This window comes from Petromyzon marinus, chromosome 1 (assembly GCF_048934315.1).
Source record: "Petromyzon marinus isolate PM22_M1 ecotype Great Lakes invasive population chromosome 1, UKy_Petmar_22M1.pri1.0, whole genome shotgun sequence".
Lineage (NCBI taxonomy): Eukaryota > Metazoa > Chordata > Hyperoartia > Petromyzontiformes > Petromyzontidae > Petromyzon > Petromyzon marinus.
This window is the reverse complement of record NC_133667.1, coordinates 11,855,873-11,883,234: the sequence shown is the minus strand read 5'-3', so window position 1 is coordinate 11,883,234 and position 27,362 is coordinate 11,855,873. Positions and strand designations below refer to the sequence as shown.

At 49.5% G+C, this 27,362-nt stretch overlaps 1 protein-coding gene across 1 annotated transcript; it reads left to right on the top strand.

Moving 5' to 3' along the window:
* Positions 1 to 222: 222 nt before the first annotated feature.
* Positions 223 to 27,362, top strand: WLS (Wnt ligand secretion mediator). Its single transcript, XM_032954460.2, has 12 exons — positions 223 to 1,293; positions 7,493 to 7,762; positions 9,158 to 9,282; positions 10,796 to 10,957; positions 11,944 to 12,080; positions 12,909 to 13,077; positions 14,418 to 14,515; positions 16,604 to 16,667; positions 18,328 to 18,471; positions 19,426 to 19,509; positions 20,427 to 20,583; positions 20,807 to 27,362. Exons 1-12 carry the CDS (start codon positions 1,185 to 1,187, stop codon positions 20,923 to 20,925), a joined length of 1,638 nt encoding a protein of 545 aa, XP_032810351.1. The 5' UTR covers positions 223 to 1,184; the 3' UTR covers positions 20,926 to 27,362.

Genomic DNA, 27,362 nt, shown 5'->3' with positions numbered 1-27,362 from the left:
AGGGGGGACGACTGTGAGGTGATTAGTAAGGACGACTGTGAGGTGATTAGTGAGGGGGACGACTGTGAGGTGATTAGTAAGAAGGGCGACTGTGAGGTGATTAGTAAGGACGACTGTGAGGTGACTTGTAAGGGGGACGACTGTGAGGTGATTAGTGAGGGGGACGACTGTGAGGTGATTAGTGAGGGGGACGACTGAGGTGATTAGTAAGGGGGACGACTGTGAGGTGATTAGTGAGGGGGGGCGATTGTGAGGTGATTAGTAAGGAGGACGACTGTGAGGTGATTTGTAATAAGGGCGACTGAGGTGATTAGTAAGGGGGACGACTGTGAGGTGATTGTAAGGGGATTAGTAAGGGCGACTGTGAGGTGATTGGTAAGGGTGATTAGTAAGGGGGACGACTGTGAGGTGATGTGTAAGGGGGACGACTGTGAGGTGATTAGTAAGGGTGATTAGTAAGAGGGATGACTGTGAGGTGATTAGTAAGGGGGATTAGTAAGGGGGACGACTACAAGGTGATTAGTAAGGACGACTGTGAGGTGATTTGTAAGTGTGATTAGTAAGAGGGACGACTGCGAGGTTATTAATAAAGGGGACGACTGTGAGGTGATTGTAAGGACTGTGAGGTGATTTGTAAGGGGGACGACTGTGAGGTGATTGTAAGGGCGACTGTGAGGTGATTGTAAGTGGGGACTGTGAGGTGATTTGTGAGGTGATTGTAAGTGGGGACTGTGGGGGGCAAAGGTGACCGCCCCCCCTCCACCTCGCCCAAAACACCCTGACGATCCGAGTTTGTAAGTGTAACAAAAGGGCGGGAAGAGGAGCGAGGTGAAGTAAGAGGCGCGAGTTGAGCCACTCGGGAGTTCAGGAGGAGAGAGAGAGAGGGTGGAGGTTTGGGTTGCGCGCTCCCACCCGACGAGCCCGCGGCCAATCTTCTCAGGCAAGGTCGGAGGGCTCGACGAGGCCCTTAGGTCGCCCACCGCAGCAGCAGCAGCCGCCGCAGCAGCCGCCGCCGCTGCCGCTACCGCAACGACTTGGGGGTTGTTATCGTTGTGGCTGCCGCCTTGCTTAACTCGCTGACCCCAACGCCGTCGTCGCCGCCGCAGTCGCCACACGCGGTGAAGGAGAGGCGCGATAAGAGCGGCAGAGCAGAGAGCGAGAAGAAGAAGGAGGAGCGAGTCGAGATGGCGGAGGGCGCGATCATCGAGAACATGAGCAGCCGAAAGCTGCTGGCGGTGGGCGCCGTGGTGCTGCTGCTGCAGACGCTGGCCTTCCTCGTCGGCGGACTTATCTGTGAGGAACTCGCGAGGATTTGGGGGTGGTTGTTGTTTTTGTTGTTGGAGTTTGAATGGGGGCTAAGGTGCACCTAGCCTGGCACTAAGCACCGCGATGATTCCACCGCTACTTTTGTTGTTGTTTTGGGAGAGAGGGGGGGGGCACATTGAGATGGGGTGTAATAATGTTAAAACTGGATATACTTATCGTGATTATCGGAATGTTTTATTTAGACGGGAAGGTAGGAATCTGAAGAGCTATAAAGCTCTTCCTCACCCCCGCACAGATGGTCAGTCGGGGGCAAGGAGGTCAGAACCTAACAACATCAAACAATGCACAAAAAAAACGTGTCCGAGTTCAAAGTATAGCAGATGTGAACAAATAATTTAACGAAACATATACAAAACTTTTTTTTGTTAAAGTATCTTACCAGGATAAGGGTCCCACTTGGCTTATTGGCTTCTTTTTTCAGAAGCGACCTGGCCACAAATGATAGCGCAACGAAAATTGGCTTATCGTGTAAGAAATGTATAGCAGCAAAAGAATAAGATAACTTTTTATTTGTTAATTTTAAAGTTGGGGGCGGCTGTGGGGACGGGGGGGGGGCGTCTTATCCAGTACTGTCGTCTGGTTATGTTTGTTTTACGTGTCCGTGTGTGACCAGATTCGTAGAACTTTATTATTGTCTTACTTTAAGGAGCGTCTTATAAAATACGGATAAAACGGTAACGCATAATGAGGTGTCAGCTGATGCGTCTGTTGGTAAAAAAAAATGTGAATGAATCTTGAAGTAAATATATACGCAGTAAATGTATCCGAGATAAAGGGGAGGTCAATGTGTGGTCAATGGAAATGCATCTGGGGTCAATGGAGGCGTCTTCTTGGTAAATTGGAGGTGAAATTTCGATTTAAAGCTTTCGTGACTGCAAGGATTCATCTTCTTTGGTTCTTTCGGTAAAGTCACGTAGAATGAGAATAAAATAACACAATAAAATTCTCACGACGTTTCGGCCACAACACAAGTGGCCTTCATCAGGTGAAGGGACGAGACTGTCTGGAGGACAGCGCTGGACAGCGCTGGAGTGAACCCAGCACTGTCCTCCAGACAGTCTTGTCCCTTCACCTGATGAAGGCCACTTGTGTTGTGACCGAAACGTCGTGAGAATTTTATTGTGTTATTTTATTAATTTATTATTTTATTCTCATTCTACGTGACTTTACCGAAAGAACCAAAGAAAATTGGAGGTGCATTCGAGAAAAGGTTGTTCGGTGTAAGACCTAGCAGAGAATGATGGCGACGTCATAAGAGATTGGTGCCCGAAAGATGTGGCACTTGATGGAGCATATTGGCACTACGACCACAGAGGAAAGTGGAAACATGACGAAATGTGCAGTGGGACACCTTACGGGGCCATCTTGCCCCATGGGTCGCTGATGGTGACAAATGGAGAAGCAGCCAACGTCTCTTGAGGTCACGGAGGTTGATCTGTGGTCAGTGGAAATGTGTCTCGTAGTTTGACCCGTAGTCACTGGGAATGTTCCAGGTATCTAAGCTAAGGCAGGGTTGAGCCTGGATTTTCCTTGGATATGGGTGGGCCCACCTTGGAAGTGCACAAGCAGGTTGTGCCATCGGGCTGCTCCGATGCTGCCACATAGGATGCTGCGGCGTCGCCTTCACCAACCAGCGCAGACTGCCACGGTGGCGAGATATTAACTCCCTCGCATGGTATACAGGAGGTCGTGGTGGGTTCCATCCAGACCCTGACGCCTGCTCTATATTTGGAGTTTGCGTACGTTTCTCTCTGCCCGTGGTCGCGTGGATTTTTCTCTGGGTTCTCCGGCTTTTCCCTCCGCATTTAGAATCAACGTCACGCGTTTAGAGTATTTGGTCGATATACATTTCCACCTGATGATGAGCCACTTCCTTGAGCTATGCTTTGTGATCGCCAGGTCGTTTCTGAAGAAGAGCTACACACAGCTCAGTGGGGCATCACCTGGTCAAATAATGATTGTTTAGTTTTAGTTCGAAATATGGGCAAACAACTCCCATGACTGACACAGTTTGGTGCGGCCTTCATTCAACGCTCTATGCCATGTTCTGGGTCAACGACACCGGAAATCGTGGCCCTTCCGTTTAGCTCTCTATCCATGATTTAGCTCTCTATCCATGATATTTACTCAAGAACTCTTCATTAGATGCGCTCAGTTGCATCCAGTTGTTCAAATTTCAGGTGTACTTAAGCTGCTGTCTTCCCTGGATTTTTTTTGTACCTAGAATTTGTCTGTCAAAATGTATTCGGTGTCTTGTTTGCTTTATTACTTGTCCGAGAAGCAAGTTAGGTGCATCTAGCACTTGGATTGATAAACGGACTAATTATATTTTAGATATTTTTAATGAGGACTCTGGCCTATTCTGGATTTCGGTAATATTGCTTGGGTGAATGCTGGTATCGTTACCATGGTAATCTTATAATTATATTTTTTGCAGCCTGGTGGCGGACATATTCAGCGATCAAAGATGCACATTAGAAGAGTAGCGGGCTTGTTGGTCTGTTTCTGTTGACCTCTTGGGGGTGCAAAAGCCAAGTGAAATTTGCATGAAACAGCAACATGCTGACAGTTGTATAAATTGTAACACATGGGTGTGCGGTAAGGATGGGGTTTTTGGATGTTAAAATGTAATATTTTTGTATTTTAGGTCAAATGTCAGAATTATTTTTTTATGAAGTAACAGATCATTCACATTGCTTAATAATTTAAACCTATCTTCGTGATAATAAATTTACATCACCTGATTGCATGGATACAAATTTTGTCAGAAAACGTGATCTCACATTTTCGGTTTAAATGAAGGCCCGGTTTTTGGATGTTTTTATCGGATGAATACACACATTTTGAATTCTTCCCTGCATGTATAGCTGTTGCTATGTGTAGATACCAGCTGTGACTTTCTTGTTCTAGATTTTAAAAAAAATTCTAGATTTATATCAGTTTTCGTTTCTTTAGAACTGCTTTTTGTGTTTAGTTTGTTGCCCTTCCCAGCACCTCCGATTATCATGGTTGGCTACATACTGTACGAAAGAAGTTCAACATATATACCTACATGTCTAGGACCACTGTGTGTATGTGATTGGAGCCGTCAGGTTAAGCGGAACCTGCTTTGCTGCAGCGGTAGTATCTGGGAATTCTTGAGACTCAAGTGGTTGCAGCTGTGAAAGTGTACCTCTGGGCCCAAAAGCACATTGTCTGCATATCTGTGGCTACAGGGCTAGCCGTGAGGAATGTAGCCGTGACGTGTACCAGTGTCGAGTTTGTGTGGCTGTGGGAGTTGCTTTTAGGTGAAGTCGCGGAGAGTAGCTGTGCACATCGCAAAATCAAATTATGGTCTGTTCTATAACGCGTGCTGTTGTTTTCACAACGCGAATTTTACGTAACGCGGCGAATGTATTAGGGAGCACTTTTTTTAATAACACGGATGCGAATTGGATAAAACGCGATCGAGTGAACGGAACTACGTTGCGCGAGTAGGAATACGCGAGTAGGAACACGCGGTTGTGCGGCTGCCTCGGCGTAGCATCACACGAGGCGGGATGCTGTTGGATGCTTCTAGATGCTACCCGCGTGCCGCAGTTTTTGTTCACACGCATCACACGTATTATTGCGGACTGTGCTTTGCCCTATATTATTTATTATGACGCGATTTCAACTTAACGCGGTGTTCCTAAGAAACGCAACTACTACCGCGTTATTGGAGAACAGACTATTTGAATGCAGCTTCCAGAAAATCAAGGTGCCAGCCGTTTGGACCTGAGGCATGCAAGGACAAGTTAGGGGGTAGGCAAAGCACAATAATCCCCAAGTCTCAGCTTAGCCCCCATCCCCTTAGATGGTGATGCTGTTGGCCACCTCGTCAGAGCTTGGATAGGGATACTGACAGGAAGGGTTTTGTATTCCTGCATGACCTTAAGGGTCAGGATGAAGTCGCACCTCCGATTAGCAGGGTTGGCTTCGTAAGGTGCGAAAGAGGATCAACATCTTATCTTAAAGGAATTTATAAAGCGCCTTAATCAAGGTGCCTTAATCAAGGCGTCTTAATCAAGGCGCTTTACGAAGAATTAAGAATGGCACATATGAATGTAATGGTGGAAATTAGGTGAATGAAATGGATGAGAGGAAGCAATGAGGGAAAATCTGTGATGCGTGAATTCGGTGAAAGTGAAGTTGATGACAGTAAACGATGATGAATGGATGAATGAATGGGGAATGAGTGATAGACATCTAATGAGAATATGAAGAGGGAAAAGTAACGGTGGTGGTTATGAGGGGGAGATTAAGGGGTCGTGGGGTGAGCTACGGAAAATAGGTGAGTTTTGAGTGAGGAGCGGAAATTAGTGAACGAAGGTGACTTTTATGTGGAGAGGTTTTTGTTCCAGTGAAGGAGGGCGACAAGAGATTAAGAGCGAAAGCGTGGATTGAACGCAAGGCAGAGGAGGAGGAACAGAGAGAGACGGCAAAGACTGAGAATGTATAAGGGGCGAGAAGGCGACACGTAGAAAGATGCAAGAGTGGCAAGATACGGTGGGGGCAGGACCATGAAGGGATTTGTAGACCAGGGTGAGGAATTTGAACAGGCAATGGTAGTATGAGAGGACAATACAGACAAGTCCTCCCCACAGTCAGAGTTATTTGACCAGATGTCACCACCCACGCTGGTCAGTGTGGGTTGGTAAAGGTGAAGATCATGGAGTAATTTGGCTGCTAGACATTTCCATGCGATAAGCCACTTCGTTGAGCTGTCGTTTGTGGCCAGGTCACTTCTGAAAAAAAAGCTGTACAGCTCGGTGGGCCTTACCTGGTAAAATCTAAAATATTTTAGCTTTTATGGTTTGTGGGAGCATAGCAAGTATTGCACTACCGTCTGCTGCCCACCACGAAATCCCGCAGCCGATAACAACATTTGGTGTATGGTGATCACCCATTCAGGCATTATCCAGGCTCATCCTCTCCGCTTCTGAGACTTGACGAGATTGAGCACATTCCAGGCGATGTGGTCTCATAGGCTGTAAAGTGTAGCAGTGGGGAGTTTTCGGTGTGGCTGTGAAGTGACTGCAGTTCTAGGAGCACATGTTAAAGATGAAGCTGCACAGTATCTCTAGAAATGTAATTGTACGGTGGCTGGCAGGCAAAAAAAATTAAGCTGCAGAATGGCCGCAGTGAGTGGGCACAGCAGTAGAAGGGGAGCAGTAGATTGCGTGGCTGCAGTTGCTTGTTCATGCGCGTGCATTGCCCAGTGTCTGTTTTCATAGTCTTATCTACGTGTGCGCTCATTACAGCCGCCTCGCTCAACGCGTATGCGCATTCGCACGCTCGCTCCTGCTGCCACCGCACTTGCGTCCGTGCACTCACGCATGCACGTGTGCGCTTGCTGATATTTTGCTCTCATGCATCCCGACATTACATCGGTGTATTCGCGCGTGCGTGCACGCATCTGTCCGCCTTGCCCGCAAGCCAAACGTGCACCTAGTTTATTTTTCATCCCTCGGGAGGTTCTCTCGTAGTAGAAATAACCTTGCAGATGTCGCTCCTGAGTGTGGAAACGCGCCTAATGCACCGCAGCGGTGCCCTTAGCAAAATTCTTATAGTCGCCGGTTTCTCTATGACTTTTAAGTGGCGAGTCTGGAAACGCAAAACAGGTGGGTCTGCTGAAAATGCTTACGAGCAAGTGTTCCGTCATCGCTTGATGATGATCTTCGTTGACGTTATCGCGGTCACTCGGCCGTGCAACGCTTCATTTGCTGGCATCGCCACATCTGACGTCACGCACTTGCTGGCATTAACCACACGGGTCCCAGGCACTTTTCACCAGTGGCCAGGTCACTTTTGAAAAATAAGCTAATACCTCGGTGGGCTTTACCTGGTAGGATGGGGATGGTTTCGTTTTCATTGTATGTGTTTGGGTGATCCGTTTACCTTTCTTGTACATTGCACTGCTATCATGTTTTTGTATTGTTTGTTGTTGTAACGTACTTACCCCGTGCCGTTACTGGACATCTGTGAAAAAGAGCTTTATAGCTCATCGGATTCCTCCAGTATAAATAAATATTCTGATTCTGAACTTGCAGACGTCTCGGAACGTGAAATGGGACAAATCGTAATTGCCAAATGGGGTCCCAAACCCAACACCACCACTCGTCACCCCCCCCCACCTCCCCTGCAGCACCGAACCCGACTGCCGCCATGCGCTACCTGGCCACAAAGTGCGTGCGTGAGCGCGACTCGGGCCCCAACTCGTGGCTGGAGCCGTGGGGACCGGCGGCATGCGTGAAGCTGCGTGATCTGGACGAGGCGACGGAGCGCAGGATCGAGGCGAACCGCATCGTCTTCAGCATCCACATGCCCCACCCGGGACTGGAGATGAACGCCTGGTTCCAGTACCTGCTCGTCGTCCTCGAGTTCGACATCCAGTACTGGAAGCACAACCCCATCGGTACACCCCGCAGCCGCCGTGCCTCGCCGTGCGTTTTTACGCGTGTAGTGTATGGGTGCCGCGGTGGCGAGATGTTATCTCCCTCGCCTGGCATGCAGGAGGTCATGGGTTTCAATCCCGACCCCTGACGCCTGATTTGGATATTCTTTGGTTCTTTCGGTAAAGTCACGTAGATAGAAAAATAATTATGAAAATAAAGTGAATAAAAATATCACGACGTTTCGAGCGCAACACAAGTGGTCGTCATCAGGCAAAGGAGTTAGCGTCTAAAGGCAAACTGTTTATAAAAAGTTTGGAAATGGGCGTAGCCCAAGTGTATCAGCAGCACCAGGAGCATGGGCGGTGCAGCAATGCCAATGCAGCAACAATGCCTATGGAGCAGCAATGCCAATGCAGCAAAGGGCTGCCAAGAAATCCCTGCACCCCACTCCACACACCACACTGCTGATGGTGGAGGTTGATTGACAAGAAAACACAAGTCAAGTCATGACCCAAAGTGGTTGATGACATTTCCAATGATTGCCGAGTCTATAACTTTCCTCTCGTTTGAAATTGTCTCTGTGTCTGTATATATATGGATGGCTTCATGAATTAATCTTTGTTGATAGCCAGTTGGCTTGCAAAGTACCATCATCTTAGATAAATAAATTTCGTGTGAGCCAGCCGCATTAAAATAATGATCAGCCACGGCAGAAGTATTGGTCCTACCGTGTTTCAAATGTGCCTTATGTTCACGAACACGGTCCGAGACATGTCACTTAGTTTCCCAAATGTAACTGCTGCCGCAGATACAGCTTAGTTTGTAGATGCCGGGATATTGCATGTCAGGAATCTTGTCCTTCACAGATGGGATCAGATCACGAATTTTATGTACTTTGTTAAATCGGACCTGGATCTTATGTTTGTTCATGATTTCGGAAATCATTTCCAAAATAATTTCCAAAATCCAAATTATTTCCAAAATCCAGCACCCCTACAGTCTGTTAAGGCTAGTACGGGGGATCTTTGTCTTTGGTGTGGTTTAGCGGTTAGTGCACTCGGCTGCGAACTTGGTCAATTGACGTGCATTAGCCTAAATTTAACTTCAACATCTTTGCACGAATCTTAAATATTCTATTCATACACGTACAACTCTATGCATGTATTATAAGCGGAAGAATTGAATTCAGCCAATCAATTGATGTATCGATGTAGGTTTTCATGGCTCGATGTCTGAGAAATGCTCTTAAAATGGCCTTAAAACTACTCTTCATACGTAAAAAAAAAGTAGCTTTTTAAGAGGTTTTCTCAAATTGATTGTATCGTCATTACAAGCCGGGCACGGAAAGGGGAACGATTGCAATGGGACAAGGGAGAGTCGGTGCTAGCGGCGTGATGTTGTGCGTGCCTGGCCAGTGGACAAGGCCGAGGTGACGCTGGAAGTGAAGATGGGATACAAGGACAGCCATGCGGACAACTGGACGGAGCTGGCGCGCTCGGTGGAGCATCGGCGCCTCAACTGCCAATTCAGCCACACCATGGTGAGGTGGTGGGCAGTGGTGGTGATGGCGGTAGCCACCCACCCCCTTCGTGTGACGTTCCGGCCTTAATAGGTGCTCGCGAACTGCATATGCCCGGATAGTCTGTTAAGGCTCTACAGGTGGTTGTAATGTCTTTAGTGGTGGTAATGGAGGTGGTGGTAATATTTGGCACAGTAGGGGGCACAGCTGGTGCATCTGCCAGTCATCTCAGTCAGTCAACCCACGGTAGTTGGGTCTGTCCCGTGACCTGTCGGCAAGCCTTCGACACTTCACGTGGCCTCAAAGTGCACCTTGCCTGGCACAGGCACCGTGGTGATGTCACCGCCACTTAGTGGCGAATGGCAGCTGTTTTTGTTGTTGGTGATGGTGGCAGCGGTGGTGGGTAGTGATCATGAAAGTTGAGAGGCACCTGCCTTGATCCTGCAGTGTGAAGGCAAGAGTTAGTGGATTATTTAGATGATTGTAAGACTCCCAAATCGGTCAATAGAGGGTAATGTTTCTGATGGAGAAGATGGTGTGGTGGTGTTAATGAATATGATGGTGGCTGTTGGAAATGGTGGTGGCTGTGATGGAGATGGTGGATTTTGTATTCAGAATGGAAGTGGTGATGGTAGTGATTGATGGAGAAATTGTTTTATGTACGGGGAAGGTAGTTGCGATGATGAGGGCATAGTGCTGCTGGTGTCATGAACACAATGTTGATGATAATGGTGGTGATTGCAGTGGTGGTGGTGTTGGTAATGGTGGTGATGGCAATGCATGGTGGCTGTAATGGAGAAAGTGGGTGATTTATTAGTGGCTGATGGTCTTGGGTAATGGAGGCAGTGAATAATGGGAGTGGTGTTTTTTATGGAGATGATGGTGGTGATGGAGGTGATTGGTGGCAGTAAGGGAGCAAATGTTAACGGTGACGAAGTTGACGGTGATGTTGGCTGTGGCACCATTTGTGTTTGTGATTCAAGTGTTGGTTGTGATGAAGTTTTCTGTGGTTTTCAATGCTCTGCAACTAAGATAAGCATTTATATATTATATCTGTACATTAAGCACGTCGACTTTCGCGACCAATTTTATATCTGTCCGTTTGGTCGGCTGTCTGTAATGGGAAAGGCGCGCTAACTGTTGTAAAGATGATCTAATGTGAACAAAACTTCCAGTATAAAGTGGTGTTTCTATTAAAAAGTTGCCCGATATACATTAAAAAAAAAACTTTCCAAGTGAAATGGTTAACCGGAAAAACCTGGAGGCTAAGATGCAGCGCTAAAACGACGTGCCCCGGCATTCCAGCCCTGCCAATGGAGGCGCGTTCCCATTGGCAAACCCGCTATCCCGAGCACGATCACTGCCGTTACCACCGGCAACTAAATACTCGCCGAGGACAAATGTACGTTGGAAACGGTCGCACAATCCACTTGGCTTGCGTGTTGTTATTTTTTTCCCCCCGCTTGTTTTTTTTCTTTCTCTCACCGCTGCCTCGCCCACCGTAACCATCGCCGCCAATTTCGTCACCATTCAGACGTCAGATAACGAGGGCCGCCTGTACGAGTGCGAGATGCTGCCGCTGCTGGAGCTGGGCTCCATCGGCCACAAGTATTACCTCGTCAACATGCGCCTGCCGACCAGCGAGCAGCGCAACATCAACATGGGCATCGGCAAGATCCTGGACATCAACCTCACGGTGCGCACAGCACACGCCCAGGGGGATGTTGGCTGGGGGGGGGGGCGGCACGGGCTACGCCGGACGCTCTTGCTTGTTTGGGACGTGTGACGTGGTCGTGGACGTTACAGGGCGTCTCTGCCTTCTGTTACACGTGCGCTCGTCATATGTTCGTGATAACGTGCGGGTCAACGTGCACCCACGAGATGGCCGGCGCATGTGCAAAAGTGTGGACCATCGCGTAGACCACACAGTAGTCTGTGGTCACTAACAAACATTAGGCCAAGACAAAGATCCCCGTATAGCTTTAACAGGCTGTTGGGGCAAGTGCTGAAGGCCTGCACGGCACACGAGGGGGTGGGTGGCCAGCACCACGCCTGGCCGCCTTTGTCTCCCCAGTGGCGACGTTTACACACCGTGCCAGGTACTCATTTGAGGCTGAGTCGGCCTAGGGAAGGCCAAGGACCAGTGCAGATTTTCGTCACTGGTGTTGGCCTTGAGTGGAAATGCAACTCGGGTCGCTGGGCTCGTAGCGCTGCGCCCTAACTGCTGCACTACTCCCCACACACATGGACACGCGTCCCTACACATACAGTGCCCCAACCTGTGAGCCCACACACCAACACAAACCAATACGCAGACCGGCACACTCCCAACGCATGAACCTACTTTCACACAAAGACATTGACCAAAAGCGCATTGCGGTAATGTTGTATTCCTATTTTGGTTGTAACAGCAGTGGTGTTGCTGTGTAGTACTGCTGTATTGTAATTCTAGTAGTGCTGTATTGTAGTTATGGATCTGATTATTATTGTGATACCTGTGGTGTTGTGCTAATGTGTTGCTGTACTATAGTTCTAGTAGTGCTGTATTGTAGTTGTGGTTGCGATTATTATTGTGATAGCTTCGCTGCTGTGTTGCTGTATCGTAGTCACGGTTGCGATTATTATTAATGCAATACCTACTGCGGATGTTGTTGTTGTGCTGCTGCATCGCTGCACATGCAGGGCATCCACCAGAACGGCGGCTTCACGCAGGTGTGGTTCGCCATGAAGACCTTCCTCACTCCGCTCGTGCTCGTCACGCTCGTCTGGTTCTGGAGGCGCCTGTCCCAGCTGGCCCGGCCGCCCGTGCTGCTCGAAAAGCAAGGGACCCCCATTCCGCGCCTCCTGGACACGCACGCACGCACACACAAGAAATAAAAAGACAAAGCTCCATCCGTTATAGGCCGGTGTTCTTCATTGCAAGGCCCACGGGCCACTGGCCTTTCGTCCAGCCCACTGATGTGCGGCTCCCCGACAATAGAGGCGCCACAGTGGCGAGATGTTAACTACCTCGCCTGTTAAACAGAAGGCCGTGACGCCTGTATATTTGGAGATTGCATGTTCTTCCCCTGTGGTAGCTTGGATTTTTCTCAGGGGGCTCTCCAGGTTTTTCCCTCCACAATTAGAAACGCGCTTCTGAAAAAAAGCCATATAGCTCAGTGGGCCTTACCCGGTAAAGTAGAAATGGTGAATACACAAAAGTGAAAACACCCTCATCATGCTGTCAAACGGCAATGGTTTCAAATGTGTGGCGGCCCTCACACTGATATTGCCTTATCGGCGAAAGTGGCCCCCCTCTGGAAATTAGTGAAGAACGCTGCGTTATAGCCTTTCACAGGCTGTCGGAGCAGGTTGCTGTTCGTGAGCGCCTATGTAGGCCGGAACGGCACATGAGAGGAGGGCATTGTGTGGCCAGCGCTACGTCGGGCCGCCTTTGTCTCCCCAATGCAATTTTTACACGTCACAACAAGGTGCTCATTTACTATTTTTATTTTACCGGGTAAGGCCCACTGAGCTATGTAGCTCTTTTTCAGAAGCGACCTGGGCATCACAAATGATAGCTCAAAACGAATTGGGCTTATCTTGTGGAAATCTACACAAGTAGTAAAATACTCTACAAACGCACGTATTACTATGGCCGCCTGCAGGATGATCTTGGCGCTGGGCGTATCGATGACGATGATTAACCTCCCTCTGGAGTGGCTTTCCGTGGGGCTCAACTGGACGTGGATGCTGCTGTTTGGAGACATCCGGCAGGGCTTGTTCTACGTCGTGCTGCTCTCCTTCTGGATCATCTTCTGCGGGGAGCACCTCATGGTGAGCGACTGAGACGGAGAGAGGGAGGGAATGCGTGCAGCGTAACGATGTCTTGATTTAAAATCTGATGAATCGACTCGCTGCGGCGTGCATCGGACGTGAAAATACGCACGCACCGTCCGCTTGATGGCGGACGTTTAAAGATCCCACGGCGGCGTTTGTAAGAGTAGTCGGCCACTGCGTGCCAGCGTCGTGGTAAAACTGTTTCCACATTTGAAAAGTGACCTGCAAATTGTTCATTTGGGATTGTGCACGGCAGCAATTCGCTCCCTACTTGCGAGAACTTGGAAGGACCCTCTGGAAAAAGAGTTGTGAGGCTTCGGTAAAGAAACAAACAAACAAGCATGATGATGATGATAATAATAATGCAACATATAATGACTCTATAGCAGACTTCACTTGGTCAGACTCCACTTGAAGGGATCTCAGAGGTACGTATGTTCATGTCCACTTCTCTGAGCTATCCTTGAACACAGAACGTTGCGCTACTCTGCGTGAGCTCTACATGGATATTTCTTGCTACAACACGACACGGATAGCACTGTGGAGATAACATTTGTGGGGGGGGGGGAAATTAAAAATGAAGCAAAAGCTAAATAGGTTGATTTATACAACACCCTTTGAAAAGCTTAACATGTAGCCACTCTAAAGGGTTGGTCACATACCGTTCCCTTGTTTGTGGTGTTCCAGCCCTGGTTGGTTCTTGCTAACAGCGCTGGCTGCAACAGTTTGTCGGGCAAAACGTATGCATGTTGAACTTCTTTCACACCGTATGTAGCCAACCGTGCTAAATGTGATACCTTTTTCTTTTGTCTGTGTGTGTAGCGGTAAACGCACTGCTCTATGAACTCGGGAACCCGAGTTCGATTCACGCTCACGGCTAACGCCAGTGACGATTATTTGAACCGGTCTTGGGCCTTTCCTAGGTCGGCTCAGCCTCAAATGAGAACCTGGTTCGGTGTGTAAACATCACCACTAGGGAGACAAAGGCAGCCGGGGTGTGGTGCTGGCCACCCATCCCCCTAGTATGCCATACTGGGCTTTATATGTGCTAGCTAACAGATCTCGTCTCAAGAGTCTGTTACAGGCTATACGGGGTATCTATGTTGTGTTACCAGTGATGAATATATTAAACGGTCTTGAGCCTCCCCTAGGTCAACTCGGCCTCAAATGAGAACCTGGTTTGGTGTGTAAACATCACCACTAGGGAGACAAAGGCGGTCGAGGCGTAGTGCTAGTCACGAACCCCCCTCGTGTGCCGTGCCGGCCTTCGTAGGTCCCCACTTAGCAGCACTTGCCCCCAACAGTCTGTGATGGGTATCTTTGTCTTTGTTGTTCAGGACCAGACTCAGAGAAACCGCCTTGGAGTTTACTGGAAGCAAGTGGGAGCCATCGCCTTCGGGTCCCTGTCCCTGTTCATCTTCGACATGTGTGAAAGGTGCCACACTCCCCCCCCCTCCCCCCCCCACCGGCAGAGCCGACGCACGCCCTCTACGCAGCCTTTCGACCGCTCGTTTTCGTCGATAGTCAATCTCCCAAACTTTACTGGGCCTTACAACTCCCTTCCAGCGCTGCGCGATTCAAATTGCCGTGCTAAATTCACACGGCGCTCTTTCAGCGATTTATCTCGTGTGTGTATTTATATACTTGGCCAACAAACTGTGCAGGTTTTTTTGCAATTCCTTGTTCTGAGAGTTTGAGGATCCTTACAGACACACAACGCCATGACGACAGTGGCTGCCTCTCGTCGGCTACGCTTTCGGCAACAACATAAAACTTTTGGAGCTCGGGCGATTTTTTTTCCTCTTGGTTCTTGACCGTTAGATTTGGAACTCTGTGTCCCGGGAAGAACCTGCTGCGCCTGACCACTCAGATTCTCCTATTTCAGAAAGAAATAAAACTCAAAAACCTACTTATTTTCTACGATATGTTTTGATAGACTTGAGATGTGATTTTATATACTTGTTTTTACCGTACGGTGCTCTAAAGCCCTTTGTTGGGTCTGCTGCGCCTTATAAAAACGTAAATAATAATAACTAGATCCTTTATTAGATGATTTGCCTGGAGTGTTTGTGCAACGAAGGGCAGGTTTTTTCGTGGACTGCATCAGGGTTATATTAAACTGGCAGCCTGCCGGGCAGATGTAATCCGCAGAGGCTTTTGGCCCGTCGAAAAATGCGGCTCGCCGAGCCAAAACATTTCCAATGGGTGGGATGAGAGAACAACAGAGAGCCAAGTGAACCATTTCATGACGGACGTTATGGTGTCATGATACTAGGGAGGGACAGGTCAGAGATGTACAGTCTGTTTCTCCTGTAACGCGGGACTAGTTGCGTTCCCGAAGAACACCGTGTTATGGAAAAATCGCGTTATAATAAATAATATAACATAGAGTATGCAGGCTGAACAAAGACTGAGGCGCGTGGGTAGCATCTAGAAGCATCCAGCAGCATCCCCAATGCCTTGTGCGATGCTACGCTGCTGGCAGCCGTACGAGCGCTTGTTCCTTCTCGCGCGACGTAGTTTCGTTCGCTCGATCGCCGTCATATCCAATTTGCATCTGCGTTATAAAAAAAAGTGTTCCCTAATACACTCGTGGCGTTATATCCGATTCGCCTTCTGAAAACACGCGAGGGAAGTAGAGATGGATAGCAAGGAGATATTACATGGCGTGAGAGAATCCAATGTTGAATTGAGAGAGAGAAGCAGATGTAGCGTGAAAGAGGCATGTATAGAGCAGTGTCCTTCATTGCAAGGCCCGTGGGGCCACTGGCGGCCCCTGGTGGCCTTTAGTGCGGCCCCTGACGTGCGGTCCCCTCGACAGTACACAAATGTGAAAATATCCCCCGGCAGCATGGTGCTGTCAAACCCGCAATGGTTGTAAATGTGTGGCGGCCCTCGCACACTGATGATGCCTTATCGCCGAAAGTGGCCCCCTCTGAAGATTAGTGAAGAACGCTGGGATAGAGTGTGAGAGAGAAGCATTGTATCGAGATGTACAGAATCGGAGAGAGAAAGCGAAACGGAGAATGTGAGACACACACAGCATACATTACATGCCTTCCATGGCATTAAATAGCGTCCCTGATCTAACGTTCTACTTTTCTGATCCCACGATGAACATGACATCGAGATTTCACTGCGTGCGTGTATGTGGGGAGCGATGGTGTAGCGGTTCGCGCGTTGCATTATGAACCCGGTGACCCGAGTTCGATTCCCGCTCACAAGCAACACTGGTGATGAATATCTGAACCAGTCCCGGGCCCCTCCACTCAAATGAGTACCTGGTTCTGTGTGTAAACATCGCCACTCAGGAGACAAAGGTGGTCGGGCATGGTGCTGGCCACCCACTCCCTCATGTGCTGTGCGGGCCTTCTTCATAGGTGCTCGCTCACAGCACTTAGTCAAACAGTTTGTTAAGGCTATATGGGGGGGGGATCTCTGTCTTTGTGTGTGCATGTGTACCTGCATGTTTTGTGTGTGTGTGTGTAAAGTGGGGGGATGGTGCTCCTCTTTGTGTGTGCAGAGGTGTGCAGCTGACGAACCCATTCTACAGCATCTGGGCCACGGAAACAGGGAGCCACCTGGCTGTATCCTTGACGACGGCTGGATAACTGCCCTGGCCTCGCGGGCCTCGGCCGGGGCCGGCCGGAGTCCGTGTGCGTTTGTCTAACGGCTGTGTGCGTTTTGGGCGCGTTAACAAACACGCACTGACCACAATCAAACACAGGTTCATGCCAATATTCCTCTGAGCCGAGGTAGTACAATAGTTAGACGTGTCAACTCTGTATGTATGTTGAATTTCTTTTTCACCGTATGTAGCCAACCGTGCTAATCGGAGGTGCGGGAATCTCGTGTTTACAGCCAGCCCCTGAGCCAGTGGTCGAGCTCTAGATTGCTATGGCGGAGGCGAGTCGACCCACAGGATAATCACCACCGTTGTCTTCGCCACTAAGTGGTACCTAATTTAGCGACCCCCCCCCCCCCCCCCCCGGAGGGATGATGGGGCTGTGTCACTCCCCGACCAGGATTTGAACTCGTACCTTTTTGGTAGCGAGTCGCTCACTTTTGCTGGGCAATCTGGCCTGTTCAATCAAACTTGTAGCAGTTCCGATACCCACCACCCCATCCCCAATGATCCAATTAATACTTTCAATTCAGGATCACGATTCAAGGTCAAGATTGGATTTTTAAAAAACTAACACGTGTCTTATTTTTTGTTTCATATATACAGCAATGGCCTGATTTACGTCTTCCCCCCTTTTACGTAGTTTCGCAAATACGCCATCGTTTTATTATTGACACCGCTACCCGATGTTTGCATCGCCTCAACCCCACATGCAGTCACGTCACTGACAGCGTCATCGTCCGTCCTTTCTCGTTATCCGTCGCCTCTCAGCCTTCGCCTCCACCACCCACTACTACCCTTTAAACCGCTTCGATTGACGTCGTTTCGATATTCATCATCGCACCTTTCAGGAACGCCTTTTCCGACGTGCACCGGGGTATTACCGCATTCTGTCGTGTTGTTCTACTAGCGTAAATGTATATCTATGTCAGCGTACAATTTTCATTTAACATAACTAATGCTTTCATTAGACACATGATGCACGCATTGTGAGATGATAGATTTTCATGACGCGCCTCAAAATAACGTGCAAAAAATTATATTGAATTTATCCAAGATTGCCTCGCCATATCTGGACACGCCTGAGAGGGTCCTGAATTTGGTATATTTGGCCAATTCCTTGTCAAGAAGCAGTGTTAAGTGTGTGAGCAAACTGGAGTACACGAAGAAAACTCAGGCATAGGGGTGGACAGCACTGACCGATTCTCGAATCCGCTTGCTGTAATTTCCGTCTGCCAGTGCACTGTCACTCCGCCCGGCTCGATGTCAAAAGCACCGACTTCACATATGAAAAGGTTATGATTTCAAAATCCAGGTCTGGTACTGCACCTCGCACCGCCAGGTGTCCCCTTGTTAAACAAGAGACTCGCCTCGTTGCGTTCTCACCTGGTTATACATTTCAGCTATGTGTGCGGCGTGGAATGTGACGTTACTTATGGCGCGTTATGGCAGTGTCCTGGAAAGTAACTTGACTCAGAAATGGACACTGCTTGGGTCTCATGTCCGTACAGCCCGTAACCACATCCCTTGCAGTGTAACTGCAGATCACTCCGTTTTCGTGTCGTCTTCGTTTTTGCTGCCCAACCTGCCTCGGTTCCATTTCCTTAACGGCGTCGTACCAGACGGCGTTCATCGTGCTGGCGGGCGTGTGCGCATGCCTCTACTTCCTCTTCCTCACTTTCATGGTCTACCAAGTGTTCCGCAACATCGGCGGCAAACGCTCCTTCCTGCCCGCCATGTCTCGCGTGCGACGGCTGCATTATGAGGTGGCGCTTTCACTCGCTCGCACGGATGCTTAGTAGCTCGCTAGCTCGCTCACTCCCCACGCTCATTCGTTCACTCGCTCGCACGGATGCACGCTTACTAACTCGCTCACTCGCACGCTTTCTTGCGCAGACGCTTACTAAGCACTAGATAGCTTGCTCACTCACATGATTACTAAGCGCTGGATGGCTTGCTAACTCGCATGCTTTCTCGCTCGCTCACTCGTACAAAAGCTTAGTAACTCACTAGCTTCCTCGCTTGCTCACTCACTCGCACACTCAGTCACACAGATGCACGCTTACTAACTCGCTAGCTCGCTCGCTCACACGCTCGCTCACTTGCACGGACACTGATTAAGCGCTTGTTCGCTCACTCACTCGCTCACTCGCATGGGCGCTTAGTAACTTTCTCGCTCGCCCACTCACTCGCACGGACGCTTAATAAGCGCTAACTTGCCCACTCAATCACACGCTTACTTGCTCACTCATGATATGCTTGAATTGCCACGATTCAGATTCACAATTTGATTTTAAATAACAAATAGGTCACTACACTGCCATTGTTGTAAATGTAGATTTACTCAAAAAAACTGTACATAACTGTTTTTTTATGTTACCAACTTAGGCCCGCTGAGCTACGTAGCTCTTTTTCATAAGCGACTTGGCCACGTATGATAGCTCAACGAAGTGGCTTATCGTCACGTGGCAATACAGAGCAGTAGCCAAATACTCTAAACGTGTGATGTTGATTCTAAATTTGGAGGGAATTTTCTGAGGACCCGGAGAAAAATCCACACAACCACAGGAAGAGAGGCATGCAAACTCCCAATATACGGGCATCATCAGGGTCGGGATCGAACCCATGACCACCTGTAAACCAGGCGAAGTAGTTACCATCGTGCCAACGTGAGATGGTCATGATGAGCTGGTGGTGATGGTTGTGGTGGTGATGTGTAGGGTTTGATCTTCCGGTTCAAGTTCCTGATGCTGACCACCTTGGGCTGTGCTGCTCTCACTGTCATCTTCTTCATCATCAGCCAGGTGTGTGTAGCACTCTTCGCCCCCACACACCACGCCCACAACCTCGGTGACATCCGTTCTTCAGTCTTGCCTGCCTCGCTGTGTGTTGTCTTGTCCTAGATTTGAAGCTTTCGTGACTGCAAGGATTCATACTCTTTGTTTTTTCGGTAAAGTCACGTAGGTGACATAAAATGAAAACAACTAAATTAAATCACGACGTTTCGGAGGCAACACAAGCTTCCGTCTTCAGGTGGAACAGTCGCAGCAGAATAGCTGTATCAATTGAAGAGCTCTGAGACACCCGAGATTATATACAGGTTAAGGGGGGGGGGGAGGAGCCAGGAAGGGACGTGGGTGGGGGGGAGGGCTAAGTTAAGCCGCCTTTTGTTATGCTGACTTTACCGAAAAACCAAAGAGTATGTTGTCTTGTCTTTAATGTAGAGCTGTAGGGTAGTGGTTGTAGTTTAGATTCCCGCTCACGTCCACGAACACCAGTGACGATTATCTGAACAGGTACCGGGCCTCCCCTAGGTCGACTCGGCCTCAAATGAGTACCTGGTGCGGTGTGAAAATATTGCAAGTAGGGAGACAAAGGCGGGCGGGCGTGGTGCTGGCCACCCACTCCCTTGTGTGCCATGCTGACCTTTGTAGGTGCTCGCTAACAGCACTTTGGAGGGGGGATCTTTGGCGAGAGCAGTGATGACGATGACGGCGATAGTGATGACGGTGAAGATGACATCGATGATGAGGATGTAAGATGAAGATGATTAAGATGGCGATGTTGACAGTGATGAGGACGACGATGATGATTAGACAGTGATGGTAGTCGTGAGGATGATAATGGCGATTACGATGACGATGCTGCTCGCGACGGTATCGATGATGACAATGACCGTGTTCAACGCGTCCTCACCCTTACCCCCCACACCCCCTTGTAGGTGAACGAGGGTCACTGGAAGTGGGGCGACCGTACGGTGCACGTGAACGCGGCGTTCTTCACGGGCGTGTACGGCATGTGGAACATGTACGTCTTCTCCGTCATGTTCCTCTACGCGCCCTCGCACAAGCGCTACGGGGATGCCGACCGCTCCGAAGGTGACGCTCGCTCCGTCACGCAAAGACACAAAGATTCCCGCCCCCCCCCCCTCTCACCGTGTAGCCTTAACAGAACGTTGGGGGGGCAAGTGCTGTTAGCGAGTAGAACCTAGCAAAGGCCCGCACGCGGCATCTCACGGCGCGATGCCGATAGCACATTTGTTTATTTTGGCAACCGCCACCGCTGACTTTCACACCGTTCCTCCTCCATCCACCACGGCAGGTGACATCGCCCTGGCCCACGGGGAGGAGCTGACCACGGCGACGACGGCGTTGGCAGGAGGCTCTAACACGGCACCCACCGAGGTCTACCGCCTCGCCGGCAAGGAGGCGCAGGAGTGATGCTGGCGTTGCCACGGTGACGACACGGCGACGTTACGGTGTCATCACGGCAACGACATGGCAACGACGACGCGTAGACTGCCGCGGTGACGTCACGGCGGCATCACGGCAACGACGACGCGTAGACTGACACGGCGACGACACGGTGATGACACGGTGACGTCACGGTGACGTCACGTAGACTGCCGCGGTGACGTTACGGCGTCATCACGGCAACGACGACGTGTAGACTGACACGGTGACGACACGGTGACGTCACGGTGACGTCACGTAGACTGACACGGTGACGACACGGTGACGACGCGGTGACGACAATGCTTGGAGGGGGAGACTCGAGGCAATTAGTCCAAACAGCAGCCTGAACCCATTGGTTTGCACGTTCATTTTATCCAAGGTTCCGGAAAATTGTAAGAAATCTAAATATCTACCATCTCCCACATCTGCAGGCTTTTGGAAGCGGTCTACCGCGAGGTTATCCACACCGAACATGCTTTGGCGTCATTCCACTTACGGGCAAAGTCGCACAACGCCACGCTTTGGTGCTTTTCACTGCAACCCAATCGGATTGCCGGATTACTCTTGTTTTTGAGACCATCATAATCTTCCAAGTTATGAACGCACTTTTAGGCCGGTCACAACTTTGGAATTGGGCGAGAGAGCGGTGGGGGCGCGGTGATTTTAACGCACCGCGCTATGAAGCCGGTGATAATCTGCGCTGGCCCTGTGCTCCCAGCCCTCCTTCACCAACCCCAGCAGTGGACGGTGTGTTGAAGTATGACCATAAAAACACACGCACGGAAATTGGGGGGCGGGGAGAGGTGGTGAGGGAGGCCTTCATCGTCGTTCCATCAGTGGATCGCTAAAGCGCTGCGCGTTAAAACTTTGGAAACAATGGCACGGTGGCCGTTGCTGTGTTTCCACATGGAGGTAGAAAGAGACGTTGCCACTCGGAGGAATCGAAACAATATGTTCTTCGCATTACGTGCACAGCCATGTACGCGCGCAGCCGTTTTATCAATCCACTGCTGGGTGAGGGGCCTCCTCACACGCCACGTGGATCGTGGGGGTTGTTTTACCATACTTCACCATGCTAGTTCAGTGCGGGATTAGTGAAGGAAAGGGAGCATAGAAAGTACAGTCTTTTACGTATGGCTGCTGATGTAGACGCAGGGCAACGGCTACAATTTCACCTTCAGGTGGTCAAGCCAGACTTACCGCGTGAGGAGCAGCGGCGGAGTTGTATCGCTGCGATGTATCCTTCGTATTTGTGGATCGGGCGTTGCATCGTTACATACACGGTGTACTACAGTCTGTTCTGGATGGCTACAGTGTGCATGTCGGATAGTTTTTAATTTTACATTTGTGCTTCAGCTGCCATGCTTTGTCTAGTGCAGGGGTGGGCAAATTTTTTGACTCGCGGGCCACAATGGGTTCTAAAATTTGACGGAGCGGCCGGGCCAGGAACAGATGGATGGAGCGTTTGTGTGAATTAATATAAATGACGTGTACAAATCATTACATGAAAGGATTTGGCCTTTAACAGGTAGCAAAGCATTTATTTGCAAGGCAATTTAACAATTTGCACGAACTTGAACAATACAAAAACATTTTGTAACTCCCGGTCAAAGTGCGCCATCTAATGGGGAAATGGGGGCATTGCAGGAGAAAGGTAGAATTTAATTCAATAATAATATTTGGACAAGTTCGGCGGGCCGGATTAAAAAGCCCAACGGGCCGTATAGGGCCCGGGGGCCGTACTTTGCCCATGTCTGGCCTAGTGGGTGTGGTTTGTCTAGTGGGTGTGGGTTTAGGGTGCACCGCGAGCTTTCGTGGAAGATCAAAACCAGGGATGTTCTGCGTCGGCGTTGCTCCACTGCCCTCTGCTGCCGGCGGCGTAGATTTCCGCAGCCGCCCGTGCGTGGTGGTCACCGGTCAAAGCACTAGTCGGGCACAAAGCTGCTTCGCTTCTGTGGTCTGACGGCAAAACATTTGAGGGGTCATTCCAGGGGATATTGACACGGGCTGATGCGTTATTCACTGCTTCCTAAATTCGTAAACACGCAAAAAATTAATGGACGTGAAAATAAGTTCTGGTTTCTTGGTGGGTTACATTATTTGATCGTGTTTTGTCCGCCTATTTTAATTTGTAAAACACCTTTTTTCGGCGCGCACACAGATAACTGATTGGAGAATATAGGCAAATTGGACACCCAGTTTGTATCTTGCAGACTTGGTAGTCTGGTCTCTATGCATTGGCTGACATACACATTTCCTGCTTCTAATTGTTTTATAGAATCAATTTTTCAATTTTCTTACAAGTCAAAGTTATTGACGTGCCGAGTGAGAGTTGTTAATCTGATTATGCACCAGACAACAAAATAACACCGGATTACGGTCGCCTGTCTTCTGTTAATCGGATTACAATCCCGAGTTACCTCCCCGTTCTGTGCGCGGTGCTTTGGTGATGGCGATAGCGATGGTACGCCGCAGCAAACCACAAGGACGCTGCTCTGGGCGCGCCACACTGATTCCATAGAACACAGCTTGTGGAACGCTCCCATTTTACTCCACGCTCGAACAAGACGCGAGTGCACTACGTGTGTGCCGTGAGCCCTCGTTGAACGCGCTAGTAGTAGTAGTAGTAGATGCCTTCATAAAAAGTTCCCCGTTCAGACAAAAAGCGAAAACGGTTCACACCCCCCCCCCCCCGTAAGTAATGTAACGATGAAGTTTGGCGAGGTACGGTTTACTACTACTACACACACCGCGCGGTGAGATGGCGGGACGTATAAGTGAGGGTACGCCGCCGCCACGTGACTGTATCATTCTGCACACTGTATTACTGCACTGCTCAGCCCGCGCAGCTCAAGAAAGTAGCAACGTGTAATAACGGCGTGCGCGCGTTCCGCGTTTTAACCGAAAACTGTTCCCCAATGGAATAACCGCGTTACAGCGAAAACGTGTGATAGTGCGAACACGCGTTAAGTGAGGACTTAACGTATGCTACAATACTGGCGAATGAAATTCTGGTAGAGGATACGCGTAACTAAGTGGACAAAGCTGGGGTTTTTTTTTTTTTACAATGCGCCACGCTCAAAATACTACTCTTACGCGTCACACTCATAAAACTACTATACACGGCATGTTTATGGAATACTACCACGTGAACCGAATACACCGCAGACAGATCGCTGCCTTACACAGCACACTGATAGAACACTACGATGATGCTTATATACCAGGTTGATGACCACTTCTATATACCACGAAAATATAACACTCCTATGAGACCACTACAATACACAATGGAATGCGACTGTACACACTGCTACACCGTGCACGCAGAAATCGCTGTACACCATCACGCAGTTGTGCGCCACCATAATTTTCCGCCGTAAAAACAATAACTGAAGCAGCTGCGCACACCGCTTTGGGAACGCGACGTGAAGCGCGACACTACGTACATACAAGTCGGCTTGGATACACCTCGCTCTCACTTCACTGTACACAATTAAAACACCATATCACGGTAAATGGATCACAACTCCCACCACATTCGCGCTGTTGGAAGTTTCACGCGCTTCACTCTATAGGAGAACTTACTGCGCGCTCGACCTTAGCATACCCAGTCAAGCGCACTACGAATGCAACGATTTAGCCCCTGTCCGCGGTTCGATTATCACGTTTTTGCCGTCGCCTTACTTGGGCTACCTATAGCGATACTAAATCTATGGACGCTAAAGTGGTGTGAGCGATAAGATGTATCTTATAGTATATTGACACACGAATCTATAGATCACCGGTGGGAAAACGTTTTCCTTATCGAGGGCCAAATTGGACTTTCGGATACCTTCGGCGGGTTCGCAAGCCGTCGCACGTTCTTGGCGTTATCCGACAATAATGCGGAGAATAAGCGGAGGGCCCGCCTTTACCACACCAACGTGCGATGCCTTGCGACCGCTTTGTCTCTTGCTAGCACGACAGTGTCGGGTCGAAAGTTCCGAATGAGACGGGACGGATAGAAGTCGTTTTCTGGGCCTTTTTGCAGCGATAGAGGTAGGGTTTGCCGTTGCCACCCGTACCTGGTGTGCCCAGGATTGTCCTTTTCTTTTCGAGGCGCCTAATATCTGAAAGTCTTCCCCCGGGATGTTAAAAGTCACCCGTGGTTGTTTTGTAGTTTGCAAAATGATATGCCACTCAACGCGTTTACAATGCAGTTTCCCCCCCCCCTCTTCCAGGATCGTGGCGTATTTTTATTCCCGTGACACGCGTCCCAGTTTTTGTACCTCCATAGGGTGGCAGCCCCGAAGTGTTGGTAGGCCTCGTGTGGCCGCAGACCGTGCGAAATAAAGTCGCGGATTGTATGGTTAGACTTAACATTGGCGCGAACTTGCGCAAATCGCAAACACTTTCCCCTCTTCCACTTAAACCGTGAAGTGTTAAAGCAAGCGGGGTCCACGCCCGAGACGTCTGCCGTGCAACTTTGTTGCGCGCAACGGAATCCCTTGCGCGTGGACATCATTGAGTGCCACAGTGACGAGATGTTGACTACTTTGCCTTGTATACAGGAGGGCCTGGGTTCGACCCAGACCCTGTCGCCTATATATTTTGAGTTTGCGTGTTCTCCCCGTGGTCATGGGATTTTTCTCCGGGTCCTCCGGTTTTTCCCGTCACATTCAGAAACTGCTATAAATTTCCACGCAACGATAAGCCACTTCGTCGAGCTATCATTTGTGATAGCAAGGCCTCACCTGGTAAAATAAAAATAGTTCATCGTTTTTTTAAGTTATCTCTGTTGCTCGCCGCACAAGCGTTTGCTCCCAGTGGAAACGTTACTTTAAATCGATCAGCTCAGCGATTCAAAGCGCTGTATTTCATCACACTTAGTATGACTTTGGCGACAAATGTTATCCATGAGATGTGTTAGATCGCGCAAATGTAAATGTGTCGTTAAACCCGCCAATGAACCGACACGGCCAATTCGCAAACAAAACTGGTAACGAATTGGCACGTTTTTCATACGTGACAGACCTTGCTAATAATTGGCTATGTCGGGTGGTGGCGGGTTTCACGACACATGTATATATACGCGATCTAACCCCCCCCCCCAAAAAACTCAAGTATTTCATCACGTTCACATGTTTTTTTGGCCACGTGATTGGCTGTCGTACAATTCTGACGTCGGTGGAGGAGTGAAGCTAACCAGAAAAGGGGGGGGGGGGGGGGGTTATGCTTCAAAGGGGTGCGGATAAATTCGACTTTTAGCCATGCCAGACGACGACCCTTTGTTGGCGCAACTATTTGCTCAGATGCTGAAAAAGCAGTCGCGGGCGACGATTAAGTTTGCCGCGAATTGGAGAGCGGCTTTGGTCGCAGCAGCTGATCCGCTCGGGTGTGGGACCCGGCTTTAATAATCGATTTTAAGTTGCCAAATCGCTACGTGCCCAACTTCGGCGTCGCTTCCACACGCGGCACAACACCGAGTTCACATTTCACGGCGGACGTGGGGAATATTTATGCTTTGGTTGGAGTGGAACAGTAGCGTTTAGCTCGTTTTTTCTTCTTTTGCCTAAAGCAAGCAGGAGCCGGTTGCCTTAATGCGCGTAAGTAGCGTATATGTACTCGCAGAATATTTCTGTCTTGTACTACATATGATAGTTTTTTTAAGTGCATAAAGGAGCATCGTGTTGGTACATCAGTTACTACCCCTGAGGTAGCATTACACATATATATCATTTTTTATAACGGTAGAACATTAGATTTTGTAGCTCACATAAATGAATACATTTACGTCCGTTATGATGACGCAAGGTAGTTTTTCGTTTCGATTTTCTTTTTTTAACGTAGAGCATCATGTTAGCAGCGTGCGTGTAGTGAGGGAAGGGGGGTGTTTGTCGCGAACGGTAACACAACAAAAAAAAACAAGCTAACAACCCTAAGTGCCTTGCGCTGTTTTCCAGAAGTGTTCCCCCCCCCACCACGACCCCTCGGATCGAAAGCCGCCACATTGGCCTTGCGTTGTGTGGCGAAGGTGCCTCTCCCGGGGTGCAGTGCCACGGACGGGGTCCGCTCGCCTCGCGTTGCAACCCAAGTATCGTATACAAGCACGCGCGCGGTCAATCCCCGCTGCTGGATGAGGGCCCCCCCCTCCCCCTTCCCACGTCGTGCGGTTTATTTGACGGCACGTTGCCGAGGCGTTTGCCCAGTGCCATAACCTCTCCCCCCCCCCCCCCCGTTGCTGTTACCCTACTCGCTGTCTTTGTAATCGCCTCGATCGCCACACCGCCCCCCCCCCCCCACCGCCATTGCTAACACTGAGATCTCTTGCCGAGGGTTGACTTGCAGGGGTGGGGGGGGGGGGGTTGGGGGGGTTTATTGATGCGCGGCTTTCCAGAGTAAACGAAATGTAGTGACAATAAAGTATTTTACACATTCTT

Excerpts from the sequence above, each read along its gene's own strand:
- WLS (XM_032954460.2), top strand. The coding sequence starts at position 1,185 with ATGGCGGAGGGCGCGATCATCGAGAACATGAGCAGCCGAAAGCTGCTG. Across the intron at positions 1,294-7,492 it reads CCTCGTCGGCGGACTTATCT|CACCGAACCCGACTGCCGCC; the intron begins GTGAGGAACTCG and ends CCTCCCCTGCAG. Across the intron at positions 10,958-11,943 it reads TCCTGGACATCAACCTCACG|GGCATCCACCAGAACGGCGG; the intron begins GTGCGCACAGCA and ends CTGCACATGCAG.